General features: G+C 36.2%; 1 protein-coding gene across 5 annotated transcripts in view; it reads right to left on the reverse strand.

The window, feature by feature from the left end:
* The window catches only part of LOC145994623 (E3 SUMO-protein ligase PIAS2-like), a 42,832-nt gene extending 25,270 nt beyond the window's left edge, over positions 1-17,562 (reverse strand). For 2 of the 5 annotated variants that reach the window (XM_083130697.1, XM_083130693.1), the window contains exons 1-2: positions 17,270-17,562; positions 1,240-1,406 (exon numbers count right to left, since the gene is read on the reverse strand). In XM_083130697.1, the coding sequence (XP_082986823.1) occupies positions 1,240-1,406; positions 17,270-17,293 (191 nt within the window). In that variant the 5' untranslated portion in view covers positions 17,294-17,562. Of the gene's footprint in view, positions 1-1,239; positions 1,407-5,568; positions 5,600-17,131; positions 17,213-17,269 lie in introns of those variants that run through there. The other 3 variants (XM_083130694.1, XM_083130695.1, XM_083130698.1) reach the window with 3 other exon arrangements.
* Positions 17,563-18,344: the final 782 nt, after the last annotated feature.

The following is an 18,344-nucleotide window of genomic DNA, read 5'->3' on the forward strand; positions in this document are numbered from 1 at the left end:
ATGTGTGTTCCGACATAACTGTCGAACACCTGGAGAAATTTCAACCGAACTTGGTACACATATCACTTACAATCTAGAAAGAAATAGTGTGGGGATAAGACACCTCTGCCACCACTAGGGTTTGGGGGGTTGGGAGGAGGTGACATGTAAAAATAGAATACTATTTTATTTCACCTTCACATCTCCACCCCTAGGGGTGCCAGAGGTGACTTACCCCCACAGTATTTCTTTCCAGATTGTAAGTGATATGTGTACCAAGTTTTGTTGAAATTGCTCCAAGCGTTCGAGAGTTATGCTGTAACAAACATACATACATTTTCTTATATATATAGAAGATAGATGTTAACACAAGGCATCACTTGTGAATTTAATAAATTTAAATTATATGTAAATTGTTCAACTTCCAGCCTTAGATTAGACAAAAAAAAATATTCCATTAACTGTGAACATTATTACAGCCAATTTCAATATATCCCTATCCATTCACCAATATATTTGAGCTTTCACAAGATCCAAAGATCATTAACCATGCTTTCTATTTCACCTTTTCAAGCAATATTAATTACCTGAGCAGACATTCTAAACTTAATTTTACAATAAAGAAAGCATCTCATTTCCACAAAGTGTAAGTTATTTGAACTATAATGCCACAATTGAAATAATGTTAAAAGAGAAACGACAACAAACTGAAGCACATGCTCACACTCTACTTGCAGTATTACATTAAGCAGTGAACATATAATTTCACTAGAAATATACATAAGCCAAAATGTTAACACCTTGTCCATAATTTACTTACATGAGCCAACACCAAACAAGCTGATGAAAGATACAAGTAAGACATTCCCATGTGTTACGATACTTATTTAAAAAATACTAATAGAATTCTACAATAATTAAATCATACAATATTAACAAGAGACAACAAAAACTACATTCTTCAGTTGACTGGGACAATAGAGCAAAAGACTGTAATAAATAAATGTTACGTACAGAAAAATTACATCTGACCTAGACTCCTGGTGCAGTAACCAAAGATATGAACCTATGCAAACATAAGTAACCAGACTGCCATTACAGGGATATAAACAGCCCTTGAAAAAAAGAAGACCGGAAATAGCACAAAGAGCCAAGTCTTTTGCTCTATACCCCCATGCTTTAACTGTCACGATCGTAAAGCAATCTTTAAGGGATTGGAGGGAAGAAAACTAATGACAATCTCATTGCAAGATTACTTACTGAATTGATTTGTATAATTCTCGTATCTTCATTTGGATAGGTGTGGACCGGAGTCTCAGCAGCTCCAGTGCTCTTGTTTGCAATTCGTTCTTCCTCCCTGTCTTGTTTCGTCCTGCAAAGCCCAAGAGCATCTGGAGCTCTGACACTCGAAAGCTCATCACCATACTCTGGAAAAAGGCCAATGAATTGTGCTATTAAGTAAATAATGAGTTTTGAATACTTCAAAAATGAGCAAATTCTAACAACAAATAAGCTCACTACAGGGAGATAAAATGATATAACTAGGAACCTCAAATTTTTGTCATGTTTAATTCTAAATTTAGTTTGATGTAGCAAAAACTGTTTGAAATTATTAGCAAGATGATTCCTCAGCAAACTTTTGTGATGAATTCCAGATAATTGCACGTACTTCCATGAATAACTTCTACAAGTAGTGGTTGTTCTAAATTGTGATTGAATTTGCATAATTCTGTTACTTTATGCAAGTGTTTCATGACGAAATTAGTTTTCCATGCCTACATGTTTGTTTTTACACATGATCCCTTTTTATATCATTATTTTTGTATTATAATAATTATAGAGGCATTGTTCAGAGTAACTGGAATATTTCGGTGTTGTCATAATTGCCAAAAATCAAGGTCCCTAATTATAAAAGATAGAATGCCCCCCTTCCCTGCATCAACATTTAACTCAACTACTAGCTATTAAGCTACATACATCATAGCAGGAATGACATTTTGGGTCAATGAGTTACGAACTTGGCTTCACAGATTACAAATGACAGTCTCATTAAGCCTGTGTTTTTTTTTCTCTCAAAGCAATATTGCCAGGAGTCAAGGCAGATGGCATTCCCCAAAGAGTCTACACACCAATAAAATATCCCCACAATAGCATTTAAAAGAATTAAACACTACTGCATGTTACAAACTTAATCGATACATTCTATTGCTATTAGACATCATATAAATGTGACTCAGCTCTACATATTATAATGAACCTTCTGTCAACCACAAGTAATATCAACTTGACATATGCTTGCTAATGTAGAAAAGTGGTGTTTACATACGAGGGTTGGGGCATAAGCCATGGCAACTATTTTTTTCCCACGAGAATACGGGACCGGCACAAAAATCTGAAATATACAAATGGAATGGGCAGTGTTTGTGTATACCAGGTGTAGAAGTATGAAACCGGAATTGGCCGATAGATGGTGCTAGCCGGCAGTGGAGGGTGCGGAAGATCGCGTAAGCAGCGCCAGCTGCTGCCCGCCACTCCCGAGGACGTTATATCGGAACACAGTAACCCGAGTGTCAGACAGAGGAAGGTGTTGCACACCCGGAACATGTCGAGTTTTGTGCCTACGAACTACGATTTGCGGACAGCATTGGTGTTCTGTTATCATTTGAAGAAAACCGCCGCAGAATCGCATCGAATGCTCGTCGAAGCTTACGGCGAACATGCTCTCGGGAAAACACAGTGTTTCGAGTGGTTCAAGAAATTCAAAAGTGGCGATTTTGACTTGCGAAACGAGGAACGTGGGAAACCTCCGAAAAAGTTCGAAGACAACAAATTGCAAACTAAAACCCGGTGAAACCGTTAACGCAGATCGCTACCAACAGCAAATGATCAATTTACATCGAGCATTACGTGACAAACGGCCGGAATATGAAGCAAGGCAACACAAGGGCATCCTGCTCCATGACAACGCCTCACCACACACAGCAAAACGGGTCCGGGAAACGATCGAGGCGTTCAAATGGGAGATACTAGGGCATGTGGCGTATTCTCCCGACTTGGCTCCTTCAGATTATCATCTATTTGCCTCACTGGGACATGCTCTTGCAGAACAGCGCTTCAATTCGTATGAAGATGTACGAACATGGCTCGCGGACTGGTTCGCTTCGAAAGAAGAACTTTTTTTTTGGCATGGCATTCATAACCTGCCGGAAAGGTGGGAGAAATGTGTAACTAGCAATGGAGCTTACTTTGAATAAAATATTGTTTCTCAGTTGCAAACACCAGCCGTTTACTTCTTGCAAACAAATTTCGGTTTCATACTTCTACACCTGGTACCAGGTGTAGGATAGGGAAGCAAGCAAACAGCATGGAGGAAATGGGTAGGTACATGGGAGAAATAGTGGAATCCAATCTAGACAGCCAGATAAGAGTAGTAATGAGAGTTCATGTGCTGACCAATAAGAATCACTTGGCAATCCTTGGCCCCCAAAAGGTCACTGTGTCATAGATTTAAGTATTATCTTATATGGCAAAGACTGACTGTATACTTTTACTTATATGTTACAATCCTCACTGTGTTATTTAAGAATGTGTAAAGCATTTCAAGTACAGCAACGCTGAAGTTGCACAAGAATAACATAACTGCTTCTATCATGGTTCGTGATGACTAGAGCCCGGAAGTTTGGCAAAATGCCTCTTTTTATCTACTGCATATATTGATAAAATTTTTCCGGATATACATTTCTCATGTTGTTTCGAATGTTTTAGAAGCCTTTTCATTTTGCCTATTTGGGACCCCACTGCCTATTTTTAATTATAATGCCTTTTTTTGCCTTTTTCAATTAAATTTGACAATTTTCTTTTAAAAAAATGTGTATATAAATTATTTTTCTCCCAAAAAACGTTGTTGGCATTTATTTTTCTTTTGTTTATTATGTGAATAATTTTCGCCTTATTTAAGTAATATTGAACTCATGTATGTTTCAACATTGCTGAAGGAGAAAAGTGTGAGAAAAATGTATTTGGTGCTCAGTTAGGATATTGTCTTTCAGTTAACATTTCCTTGTGTATGATTGACTGCTGAAGTGGACAGGTTGATTTCGAACACAAAGAAGATATTTCTGAAGTTGCATCTGAGCTTAGTTTACCTCCGCAACCAGTCCTGACCAGATGGGGAAATGGATATCAGCAGCTATATATTATGCTAACAACCTTGAAAAAAATCAGTGAGGTGATAGATGCTCTTCCAGAAAATGAAGCGGCTTCAATTCGTGAAGTGAAAAAACTCCTGTGCTATTCAAGTTTATTTTTGCACATTATGGTGCATTCCCAGAGACAATTACAATTACAAAACTTAAAAAAAACACCTTGTAGCATCCATGAAAATGTACGAGGAATCTATGCAGCAGGTGATGGAAGTGCCAGGAGAAAAGGGGCCAGCTGTTGCGGAAAAGTGCAAGTGGGTAGTGAGTGCAAATGAGGACTTGAAACAATTGAAAACAATTTGTGATATTCTAAAAGGTGAAAATGCTGTTACCAAAATGCATCCAGCTACATTAGCTTGTTTTATGTATGCTCCAATAACTTCTGTCGAAGTAGAAATATCATTTTCTATTATGAAAAAAAATTCTCTCCGACAGACTACTATCAATGAATGTTGAGTAATTAAAAAAACACCTTGTAGTTATGTGCAATCAAGACGGAGAAAATTGAAATGCTCTTTCCAATGTAGATTTTAACATGTTGCCAGAAATTATAGATAAAAGTAAGCGACTTCCAAATGTGCCTTTTTTCGGTTTATTTTGCCTTTTCTTTTTTTTCATTTTTAGTGCCTATTTTCCACATTATAAATGCCTTTTTGCCTGCCTATTTTAATGAAAATAAATGCCTGAACTTCCGGGCTCTAGTGATGACATAATATTTAGTGTCAATGATATGTTATTTAGCACTTCTGAATCTGAAAGCTGCTAAATTTATAAAATCATGTATGGCATATATCAAAAAGTGGAAAGACCACAAGTGTAAACAAAAATATTTGATATTTGTGCTGATGATTATTACCTGCAACACATGTAGATCCACCATATGAAATAACATGTAAACTGATGAACAAAAAAACTGCAATATTATGCAACGAAAAAGAGTATTGTATTACTTCTTTGTTGTTATCTTGCATTAATCATTGAGGCTTAAAACTTTATATATATTTGTCTAAAGCAGTGGTTCTCAACCTGTTTCAGTCCAGGACCCTACCTTGAAGGATATCACATTTCATGGGACCCAGCAGAATTTCTTGTACGGGTGTGCATCCAGTTTACAATCATATATATGTTAACATCGAGTACTTCAAGAAGTCCTATTTTACGCTTGCTTAAACAAATTACACATACTTCATTCGAGAATAGTAAATATGTAATTTAAAAGACTAATTTACTCTAGTCTAACACTGGATATGTCTTACTGAGATGCCGATAAAATGCAATTGTAGAGCGCGAGTAACAAAAATGTAATTTAGAATTTAAATTGTTAAAGCAATATATTTTAGTAATTTAAATCTAACAGGTTTTTAAGACAGTAAGTAAATTTTCAAACCAGACTTCGCGACCCACCAAATGACCCCTCAGAACCCAGAAGTGGATCGGATCCCATAGGTTAAGAAATGATGGCCTAAAGGACACCCATCTCTAAGTCTGCAAAATTTACATGCTATTAAAGATTTTTGTCACAAGCAACTCAAATAGATATATTTTCTTACCGTGCTGTGTAAAACAAATTAAAACTAATTGGAAATTTCCAAGTTGAAATATTGGAAAATTAAATATTAATAGTCTAGGAGCTAGCTCCCCTTCATGTGCACTGAAATGTACCCTCAGATTGACTTCACAGACCTTTAATAGGTGGTCCTAGTATGCAGAAAAAATTGGTCACATGACTAGATTTTTGATCGCTTACCCACCATATTGGATTCAAAATGGCGGAAAGCATGTTTTTAAATCTCTTGTCTCTCGGTTATTTCTCAACAGATTTCAATTTTTCTTTATTTATTTGAATGGTCTAAATAAGATCTTCAATTGTTATTCTCATCATTTTTTGTTAAAATCAACAGTAATGCTAGAAATGTGAAAAATACAAATTATGTAAAAAATTTACAACAACATAGCAAATGTATGCTTTGTGGGAGAAATTTACCTGTTACGCAAGGTTATCTGGCTTCTTAGGTCATTTCAATCATTTTTGTCTGAATTTACGCTTGGGGGAGGCCAATTATAGTGCAGGGTGCCCCAAAAGTAACACATTCACATTATGCATTTTGGCTGTAGCGATGACGAAATCTGATTCTTTCAGTTCATACACAAAGGATAAGTCGATGCAAATTAAAATGTGGGATTAGAACATATACTGTATGCCAGGGTGCCCAATCTATGGCCCGCAGGCTACATTGGGCCCACGGTTGGGCCACTGATGTTGGCGATCAGTATTTGGTTCTTTGTTTTCGCTGAAGGGGCTGCCAGCAGAATAGTCAATTCACGTTGATGAGGTTGTAGTAGCCTTTAGAACTGCATTTTCGTGGAGAAGTTTCTTGTAACATCGCATCCTAACAGTACATGAACTGCGGGGAGTTTAGAGGCACCATGTGCTGATAAGTTCTGCATAAAAGTGTGCAATGGGACAGCTCTCTCGGTTTTACCCGATTCCCATTGCATTCACATCTACTCAAACCCTAGGGACTTGTGTGATAGACACGAGTCACCACCATATCAGTATCAATGGATATCATGACAACTCATTTAACTTTAGACACCAAAACTATATGATGAACATGTGAAATGACTGTCATCAGCCTCTTCGTGGTAGCACTTCAAATCAGCTGTCATCATCCAATACACCTTTTGTCAATTATAACTCCATTAAGCCTTGTTTCCATGATTATGAAAAACTAAATATGCTGACCAAGGCAGTAATTTATTTTATTATAAAACATAAACTAACGTAACGTTTCAACCTTCTAGCAAGGTCTTCTTCAGACTCTGTATCAAGTACAAAAGTAACCAGATACAACGAGAAGGGTAATATATATACACAAACATTACTCCCTCCAGACTATTTAGAAAGTTGTTAGGAACTTTCTAGCAGATGACTTTCACTTTCCAACTTTACTTTCACCTAAAAGGCTAAACACAATTACTTCCATATAGAATGTGGTTGGACTTTTTAATCTCACGCTCTTTTCCCTTCATTTTTCTTCCTTTTCCTCTCCTCTTTTTCTCTTGTCCTTTCCACTCTTTCCAACATCTTCTTCCATTCTTTGTTTAACTTCAGTCCCCCATTCCAGTTCATTGAGTCTTCTTCGCCTTTCTTCTCTATTTCCTTGGCTTCCTTCCATTTTCTCACTAGCATTCTCTTCTCCCTTCCTATCTGCTTAGCCTCATCCCACTCTATGTCATGTCCTGTTTCTCTCGTGTGTTTAAATATTGCATTTCTCTCTCTCTTAAGTCGTACATCATCCCTATGTTGTTTCAACTTGTCTTTCAGCCTTTTTTTCGTTTCTCCTATGTACACACTCTGACATTCTTTACATTTTACTTCGTAGATAATCCCTTCTTCTTCCTCTTCTCTGTTTTCCTTTTTCTTGTTAGCATTCCTCGCTATTCCTAAGATGCTTCTCCCTCCCTTCCTGTAAGTTTTAATTCCTGCTTTTCTAAGCACTTTGCATATCTTTTCTGTGGTCTTCCCCATACTCCTTATTCCAAATCTTCTCTCCTCTTTTTCTTTCTCTTCTAATTCTCCCCTGCCCGTTTTCTTACTTCTTCTGTTTATGTCCAGTCTATCCTGCTTCTCATAGCCATTCTTTTCCAGCTGTTTCCATAGGCTATTTATTTTGCCTTCTTTTTCACATTCTTTCATGCATATTTTCTTGATTCTGTCCTCCATATTCTTTATAAAATTTATTTTTGTCACCTCACTTACATCACTTCTTTTGTGGCAGAATACCCCTGCTGCACACTTCTTCTGATGCCAAGCGGTTTCAATTTCTTGTCCTCTTTCCCTTTTCATCAATATATCTAGATAGCTTAACTTGTCTTCTTCTTCTATTCAAGTTCCAATAATATCCCTCTTTCTTCATCTTGAATTTCTTTGGCAAAAATGTCAAGCTGACTCTTCGTTCCCTTCCAAATGCCAAAACAGTCGTCCACATATCTGCAAAACAGAACCATTTTGTCACCTCCCTTTTCTATCACTTTCTTTTACCCATTCATTCATAACCAATTCAGCCAATGCTGGGCTTAGACTGGAACCTATATTTAGTCCTTCACTCATTAACATTATTTTATCTCCCATTATACTGTAACCGTTATTCCAAATGGTTTCCAGCGCCTTCACTACCCTTTCACTATCCCATTCTCCTATAATTTCTTGTCCCATTCTCTTTTTAATAATGTCCAAAACGTGTCCCCTCTTGATGCTCGGGAACATACTTTTCACGTCTAAGCTAAACATTGTCGTCTTCATCTCATTTAACTTAAGTCCTTTTATGAGGTCTACTACTTGTTCACTGTTCTTAACTGCTCTGCTTTCTTGAAAGGAGAGGGACTAGGATGGAAAGAAGAAAGAGGAGAAGAGGAAGAAGAAGAGGATACCAGAAGAAGAGTTGTGGTAATAGGGAATGTAGATCTAACAAAAGAAGAGGAAGCTTTTTTAAAACTAGGCAGAGGTTTCAAAGTTAAAGAAAGAAATGTAGATTATGAGGAAGTTATATATGACATTGAAGAAGCAGTGCTCCATATAAAAGAAGAACCAGAAAGAGACAAGATTAGAAGAAGAACAGCAGCCATACTAAAGAAAGAAATGGGAAAAAAAGGAAAAGTAGATAATTTGAGTCAAAAAGAAAGGGAAGGGATGAAGAAAATCAAAACAAGAAATGATGTGGTGATAGAGCAGGCAGATAAAGGTGGAGCAATTGTGGTGATGGAAAGAGAATGGTACGAGAGGAAGTTTGATGACCTAAAAGAAAATGGATATGAGGAGATTTGTGGAACAGGTGAAGAACAAACTATAAAAGAAAGAATCATTAAAGACTGTAGGAGGAGTGGATTCAAGAAATGCATAAAGGAGACAGGAAGACTACCAAGTTTGAAAGGCTTTCCAAAGATACACAAAGAGGAGATAAAGTTAAGACCAGTAATGAACTGCAGAAACAATATTTTGGAACCCTTAGAAAAGAAATTAAAGAAAGTTATTGAAGTGTTAGTAACACAGCAAGAAAGCAGAGCAGTTAAGAACAGTGAACAAGTAGTAGACCTCATAAAAGGACTAAAGTTAAATGAGATGAAGACGACAATGTTTAGCTTAGACGTGAAAAGTATGTTCCCGAGCATCAAGAGGGGACACGTTTTGGACATTATTAAAAAGAGAATGGGACAAGAAATTATAGGAGAATGGGATAGTGAAAGGGTAGTGAAGGCGCTGGAAACCATTTGGAATAACGGTTACAGTATAATGGGAGATAAAATAATGTTAATGAGTGAAGGACTAAATATAGGTTCCAGTCTAAGCCCAGCATTGGCTGAATTGGTTATGAATGAATGGGAAAAGAAAGTGATAGAAAAGGGAGGTGACAAAATGGTTCTGTTTTGCAGATATGTGGACGACTGTTTTGGCATTTGGAAGGGAACGAAGAGTCAGCTTGACATTTTTGCCAAAGAAATTCAAGATGAAGAAAGAGGGATATTATTGGAACTTGAATAGAAGAAGAAGACAAGTTAAGCTATCTAGATATATTGATGAAAAGGGAAAGAGGACAAGAAATTGAAACCGCTTGGCATCAGAAGAAGTGTGCAGCAGGGGTATTCTGCCACAAAAGAAGTGATGTAAGTGAGGTGACAAAAATAAATTTTATAAAGAATATGGAGGACAGAATCAAGAAAATATGCATGAAAGAATGTGAAAAAGAAGGCAAAATAAATAGCCTATGGAAACAGCTGGAAAAGAATGGCTATGAGAAGCAGGATAGACTGGACATAAACAGAAGAAGTAAGAAAACGGGCAGGGGAGAATTAGAAGAGAAAGAAAAAGAGGAGAGAAGATTTGGAATAAGGAGTATGGGGAAGACCACAGAAAAGATATGCAAAGTGCTTAGAAAAGCAGGAATTAAAACTTACAGGAAGGGAGGGAGAAGCATCTTAGGAATAGCGAGGAATGCTAACAAGAAAAAGGAAAACAGAGAAGAGGAAGAAGAAGGGATTATCTACGAAGTAAAATGTAAAGAATGTCAGAGTGTGTACATAGGAGAAACGAAAAAAAGGCTGAAAGACAAGTTGAAACAACATAGGGATGATGCACGACTTAAGAGAGAGAGAAATGCAATATTTAAACACACGAGAGAAACAGGACATGACATAGAGTGGGATGAGGCTAAGCAGATAGGAAGGGAGAAGAGAATGCTAGTGAGAAAATGGAAGGAAGCCAAGGAAATAGAGAAGAAAGGCGAAGAAGACACAATGAACTGGAATGGGGGACTGAAGTTAAACAAAGAATGGAAGAAGATGTTGGAAAGAGTGGAAAGGACAAGAGAAAAAGAGGAGAGGAAAAGGAAGAAAAATGAAGGGAAAAGAGCGTGAGATTAAAAAGTCCAACCACATTCTATATGGAAGTAATTGTGTTTAGCCTTTTAGGTGAAAGTAAAGTTGGAAAGTGAAAGTCATCTGCTAGAAAGTTCCTAACAACTTTCTAAATAGTCTGGAGGGAGTAATGTTTGTGTATATATATTACCCTTCTCGTTGTATCTGGTTACTTTTGTACTTGATACAGAGTCTGAAGAAGACCTTGCTAGAAGGTTGAAACGTTACGTTAGTTTATGTTTTATAATAAAATAAATTACTGCCTTGGTCAGCATATTTAGTTTTTCACCTTTTGTCAAACCACACACTTGAATTCCTCATTAGGGTGAACTCCTTCAATGAAGACAGGTGCAGCATAATTCTCAGATCAGTTGCTGTCCTGAACCCAAATGAAATGAAGAACTTTTGTAGCCCCTGTTTGTTCCATGTGGATGCCCATATGGTTAATGGTAATGTTGTTTTATCATTAGAACCATTGGATAATTTTATCCTCTGTATTGTCGTTCAATCCATTTAATGCTTCTTTCGATTTCAAGATCAAAATAAAAGTCTACGTGTGTATTATGTATCAAACCAATGTAGTAAAATTCCTAAAGCTTCAGAGATTTATTTTGTTGCCTTTCTAGCTTCAGCCATAAAACCAACTACTACTGTACGATTTAATTTCAATGCTCCAAGATCTTTGGAGATGGTTTACTAAGAAAATTTCAAGTTCAGGCGTGAGGTCAGACTTCACACTTTTCCTGTTTTTTAGTCTTACTCTCAAAAAATATTTTTGAGTTAGTTCATATGAAAATAGTTTTCAAATTAAGAGCACCCTTTCTCTAGCTATCTCAATGTACCTTTCTCTACTGGCACTCTCTGCTTGTACACCGATGAACAGCTGACTACATTTCTTGATTTTCTTCTCAGTTATCTGATGGGAGTCCATCAATTGTTTTGTTTTTAAAGAAAATCTATCTTTAATAAAGGAAACTGCAGCACTATCTTCTGGTGAGAATTATTTTTTTGCGGTCATGTTATGAACGATACTAGCATGTTCTTTGTTGCATAAGTTGAGTGGATTCCCATGCTGCACAATGTAGTCTACCATCATTTTCATGCTGTTTCCATCTCAAAAGGTGGTAGATGCAGAAAATTCATGATGTAGAAGACTCATCTCCTTCAACCAGTTTCCATATTTGTTTCATTGGATGTAGGGAGGATTGTGTTTCGCTGCTGCCTCCTTCCTTCTAGTGATGCTGATAATTTCTCTATTTCTTTTAGGAGGCTATAATAGTTCTGCTCCAGACCCTTCTCCATCGACACACTACTAAAGCGTAGAAAAGTGTGTCTAACTGAAATGGTGACAAACGACCATCCAGAGAGTAACTCCTGGTGCGAGTATAACTCAGAGGATTTTTCAGCCAGCTTCAAATAATCTTGAACAAACTATCCCATTATGAGCTGTTGATATTGTCAAACCTAAAGAACATTGTCACTAACCTTTCGACAGAACATACATGAAGCTTGCACTTCCATCTAGTTTCATTGATTGATTTAATTATTATACTTCGCATCTCTGCCACTTCTGGCTAACTGGAAAGACGAGGATGAAGAGTGATGAGATGAAAAAGATGAAGGAACAATTACGCTCAAACATTGACAAGCACACAACACAAGTCCCATAGAGGATTATACTAGCCATGGATTCAGACGCCAGAGCCTAATTAGTCTGCAAAATGCAATCCAGGGCGTATTATGTGGAAGTGATGTTGACATTTGGGTGTATTACGTGAATGAATTGATCTTCTGTAGAAATTGGTAATATCTCTTACAAACTTTATGCAGCTGTTTATTCATTTGAATTATTGAAGGGCAAATAGCTACTTGAACAATTAGTTGCTTGCTATATTACACCATATTTACACTTTAATGAGTAAGTATTAATGCAGGCCATATAAGAGGCAACCGTGGACCCAATGTTGCCCACTGGCCATAGATTGGGCACCCTGGCATACAGTATATGTCCTAATTCCACATTTTCATTTGCGCTTACAAATCCCTTGTGTATGAACTGAAAGAAGCAGACTTCGACATTGCTACCACCGAAACGGCCAAAATCCGGAATTAGAAAAAGCTACTTTTGGAGCACCCTGCACCATAAATGGGCTCCCCCCAGCGTAAATTCAGTCAAAATGATTGAAATGACCTAAGAAGCCAGACAACCTTACCTAACAGCCATAAAGCATACATTTGCAATGTTATTGTAAATTTTCTACATAATTTATATTTTACACATCTCTAGCATTACTGTTGATTTTAACGAAATAATAATGAGAATAACAATTGAAGGTCTTATTTAGACCATTCAAACAAAGAAAGGAAAATTGAAACTGTTTGAGAAATAGCAGAGAAACAAGAGCCTTAAAAATATGCATTCTGCTGTTTTGAATCCAATATGGCGGTTAAATGATCAAAAAGCTGGTCATGTGACAATATTTTTCTGCATACTAGGACCACCTATTAAAAGTATGAAGTCACTGAGGGTACATTTATGTGAACACTGCTCGATCGTCATGACACCTTTATGGCATGTAGCCTTTTTTAGTGCCGAAACAGAAATTTTTGTTATGCATAAATCTCCATTAAGTTTAGAATAAAATTCCTGTTATTTAATGACTACCCCTCGTACATTTTTCAATTTGCTTACCTGATATTAAAAGTGATAAATTTTAGGTATTTTCATGTTATTTGTAGTATAAAAATTATAAAATAGATTAATATGAAGACTTCAACATGAAGCATTCAGCTTATAGTTATGGTTTTAACATTCAAGGCAACAAATTTAGCAAATTTCGCACACATTACAATACAAAAAAAATAATTTCCATAGGAACCCATTGCCGTCGCAATATGAAATTTTGCACACAAATAGTCAACTCATGTTTTCAGAACATATTTTTTCAAAAAAATTAAAAAATGGTGTTCTTGATATTTTAAAAAAAACATTTTTTCAAGTTTTTTAAAAATTACAAAATTCAAATATCCAGTCATGTTGCATTTCAAATTAAAGTTCATTAAAAGCAGAGGAGAATGACACTAATTTGAGCTCTCTAGTCAAATAGTTTTTAATCTAGAACTGTTTAAAGATTTCAAATTTTGGGATTTTTGCTTTTTTGAAAATCAATAACTTAAAAACAAAGTCGAAAAAATTTGAAATTTGGCAGTTTTTGTCCCCTTGATAGGTACAATGTATAAACAAAAAATCTGAATCCTTAAGGTTCAAAAATAATTATTATCAGTTGATTTGACATGGACTGACCCTATTATCAAATGTAACATGGCTAAAGCATGGAGCATTAGCAGATAACCAGAAGACTATTATTTGAGGTATCTTAAACAAAGAGGTGGGAGGGACTATGGTGACCAAGAATTAAAGCTAGTAGCTCATAAATTTTTGAACCAGAACATAATAGGTTCTAAAACAGGAAATTTTTGCTTATAACCTAAACCAACAGAAAATATTTAATCCTCAAATTAAACTTTCTGGCTATTATTTGAAAGAAACCCATCTAACACAGTAGTATCTACTAAAAAACTCATACTCCATGACACCATGTGTCAAAATTGTACACAGCTACAACAAAATATTAGTTGATGAGCTTGGAAAAGTAAATATGTCCCTCCAAACTAAGCGATTATTAGTTATAAAATTGCATTAGAGGCAGACCTGATAGAAATAAGTGAATGGGTATGTTAGTGTTGCATATTCCAATATCATTAGAATCAAAAACCCATGCAATTTTCCCAATTATGCACAACACATGTTCCGATATGTACATCAAATGGTCAATTCATGACAATCAATTAACTCTTAAGTAGGCACACTAAAATCTGCCACATAAGTATTTGCACGAGGCTCAATCTGATGCATAAACTTTTATGTTATTGAGGGTTCCCACGGATTTTGTGAAACAAAACTCTCTCAATCTTCCTGGTGTTACAGGCACTTTCGTCAACTCCGCAAGTTAATCAAACAAATAAGTTCATTCAACATTGTTGACGAATATTTTCACATGAAGTATCCCTTCTCCACCATAATAAAAATTGGAAGGAAAAGGTGAAATGTTACAAAACCTAACAATAAAAATATAAACATTTAACCCGGATTTCACAGATTTATTTAATGTTTTTACAAAAGTTCCTGAATTTTTACATGACTTCTGAAGATTCTACAGGATTCCCAGGCCAGTGGAACCCCTGTTAATATATTCAAGGTATCAGTATGCTTTTGTATCTATGTTAATGTATTAAAAGCTAATATTTGCAAGATTAAAGAAGTAGCCATACTCTTTATTTTTACACATGTGGTCAACATTTTCTAGTTGCAGCACTATGTTTGAGTTTATAAGTTGTTAATGCCATATTTTGCAACTAGTTCAAAATATAGCACCAAGAGAGAAGAGAGATTTTGACCATTGCTTGCTTTATACATGGTGTATCAGAATTGATAGCGCAAACTGAAATGGTGAAAAGTACATTATAATGGAAGCAAGAACGGCTCAGTAAACATGGGGTCGTAAATGAACAGTTTGCAAGATATTTGTGAATGTATGGTTATGATCCACCACTGACTTGATTGTTCGTACACATTGTATGCTTTTCACTTGTGAGGTGCCATAGTCATACTTACTAACAAATAAGATAATTAAAAGGTTCTCCTCGCTAGGCATTACTGTTGCTTTTATTACGAAGGACTATTGTACTGTACAGTATGTTAGATATTCGGCAATGTTCAGTTTTAAGCAAAGAAATCTCTTAGTGTGCAAGAGTACAATCATGGCAGATCATAACAATACATTCTACACTGAAGGTGTGACACTATGGAACATTAGCAGAAGCTTGTTGAATGTACTGGAAATTATTTGGCCCAAGTTCCGATTGTTTAATTCTGATTTCATCATGGTACACAGGCATTTTTTTTTCCATTATTCAATTTCTATTTAAGTCTGTTAACACATACTTTGGAGTTTAGTGATTACTTACTACTATGCGTTTGCTTGAGAATGTTCACATACACTACTGTGATTTTTCTCTTGCAACCAGCTATCGACTGTCAACTTGGTTATGGACTGCTGTTATTATCTAGTCACACTTTTGTGGTTTGAAGGGGATTCGTAGCTAGGTACACAAGTCAAGTTTAGGGCTTTTAGTATTCAAATAACGCCTGTAAATGCTTTTGTGGGTAGTTTAGGTGGGCCAGGTGGGGCTATCAGTCACCTACCTGTGCATAATGTACAATTTGCACACATGACGAACACGATAGTAGGTATTTTTCGGTGAAGAAGGTTGGAAACACTGATATTCGAAAACAAAAGAAGCGATATCATTCGCAAAGTAAGCGATATCGCACCTGTTACGTGCGTTCGGTGGCACTTAGAAAAATGCGTTATTTTAGTAGAAAAAGTGTTTGTTTTTGTGTAAAAAGCATAATGTCACCTTGAACTATGTTCCGCAATACACAATTGGGAAGTACAAACCATGCGAAACACAAAATATCCGATTTTAATGTGTCTCCGATCTATGAAACTGGTACCCAAATTTCAAAATCGTCTGGATAGTTTTACCCATGCGTGCATCCTTACAAGTTAAAAAGTGGTGTGGGATATGAAGAATTAGAGGCATGAGTTTACAATACCGGACCACTCTCCAATTTCTATAAAATTTTGCCTACTTACTAATTTCGGTGTCCTGATGACGTAACTGTAGTTCATATTTGGCGGTCGCCTGTTAAAATTGTACATTTACGTCCAGAAATTGTAAAATAACCTTGCGATTTACCATGCTGATTGTCCCTACACAGCAATTCGGAACCATCTTTCTTTCGCAATTCGTTAATGGTCTTCCTTTATGCACAACAATCTTGCTGACGTAAGACGAGGAATGCCTACGAGGTTAGGTTAGGCCTGTTAGGTTAGGTTCCATTAGCATAACTACAAAGAAAAAATAATATTTTAGCTACGAGAACTATACCTTGTCTTGCCTGTTGATTTCTTCATGTTGGGAAAATGGCGTCTTCCGTGGAGCTTTTGTTCTTATCGCAGGGTTACGTTACGTTAAGAAAACATAGTTTATTTCGTTTTTTTCTCGATTTCCATACTTGACCGCCAATTATTACATGCAGATTCGTGTTTAGGAGTTCACAATTAGTGAGTAGGCGACATTTCATAGAAATTGGAGAGTGGTCCGGTATTGTAAACTCGTTCCGAATTAGATGTACCTTGGGGCTACGCTTTGGAACTAAATATCTGGCTTATTTGTGGTTTCCGCTTCTTGAAATATATTTCAGGTTTTGTAAAACATCGAAATCTGTAGAGTAATAGAAAAAGAGTCGAAATCCTCAAGTGTACAGTCGGTCACCGACCCGTCCAGTATTCCAAAGCAGCCCGTAATACTCCCATAAAACTTGCTAAAAGTATTAATTATTTGGAGCCGCTACCTACTACAAGAAAAAAATAATATTTACACACAAGAAAATGTGTATTCTTATGTACCTTTCACTTGTACTTCCTGTTAGCAAATATAATTTTCAGTAAATCGTACAGCAGAATACGGAAGTCTTCTCACCCTACCAAACAATAAAGAAAAACATGAGTGTATTACAGTGCATGCAGTTACAAATGATACGTCACCTTTAATTCATCGGATTCAGCCATGGTATAAATGTAATTAATTTTAACAGAACTGTGACAGCACGAGACGTTTATATTCAAATTCTTCGAGTTTGATGCAATCCAACAACTTTCTACTACCCCCTGTAGTTACATCTGGATGCGAATTTGATCGCAACACACGGAGCACTTAATAACTTTAACCATGTGTAATTAATGACACGAGTTCAAACAAATACATATTCAACTTTTTCAGTCACAAAATCAAAGTGGAACAACACTTTGTTCGACTTTGTTCATTAAGCCATTAAACATTTCACACACAGCCGCAGTGTTGCCGCAAGGTAAGGGCATAATTCCCTTTGCAAGTGGAAAAATTTAGGCAGTGTCTGCTGCCACGTTTTTTTTCTGCTGGGACCTCAAAAAAGATGCGCGTGGCAGTAGACTAGGTCTTTGTTTTATCGGTTTTATCGTGATTTCATCATGCTATGTATGCAATTACGTCTGTAACACATACTGTGAAGTTGTAGCGATTACTTTCACAAAAATGTTCTGAAGATTAGGTCCCTCAGCATTCTTCTAATAATAAACCTAAATGCACTCGTAGTTAGGTTAAGTTCTGTTCGCATTAAAATAATATCGCTAAATGCTTTCTTAAGAAAAAGGTTCTAAATTACCTGTACATTCATTCCCACTAATCATAAACTTGCATTTCTCTCGTCTCTGTTCTTAAGATTTGTAACATCCTTTTAGCAGACGAATTACGTGGCAGCAGCAAATTTGACTCTTATTCTTACTGCTGACACGTGCGTGGCAGCAGACGGCCAAAAATATAATGATGAACATTTTTAAATATACAGAAGATTTCCCTTCATCTAATAAATCAAATGTAATAATAATAATGTAATGTTATCAATAAGCAGCAGTTGTGGAGAACTTCAAGTATTTAAAAAAACAAAAAACAAGCTACTGACAGCTTCAAGATACAAAATAATCTAATATTAGTGAAAAACACGTAGGATGCAAGGGGTAAGGTAAAGGTAAAGTTCCCCGTACGTATAGCATAGCATATAGCAGTAAATAGGATCATGCCATA

The sequence above is a fragment of the Lepisma saccharinum genome, chromosome 11 (genome assembly GCF_977018435.1).
Source record: "Lepisma saccharinum chromosome 11, izLepSacc3.1, whole genome shotgun sequence".
Lineage (NCBI taxonomy): Eukaryota > Metazoa > Arthropoda > Insecta > Zygentoma > Lepismatidae > Lepisma > Lepisma saccharinum.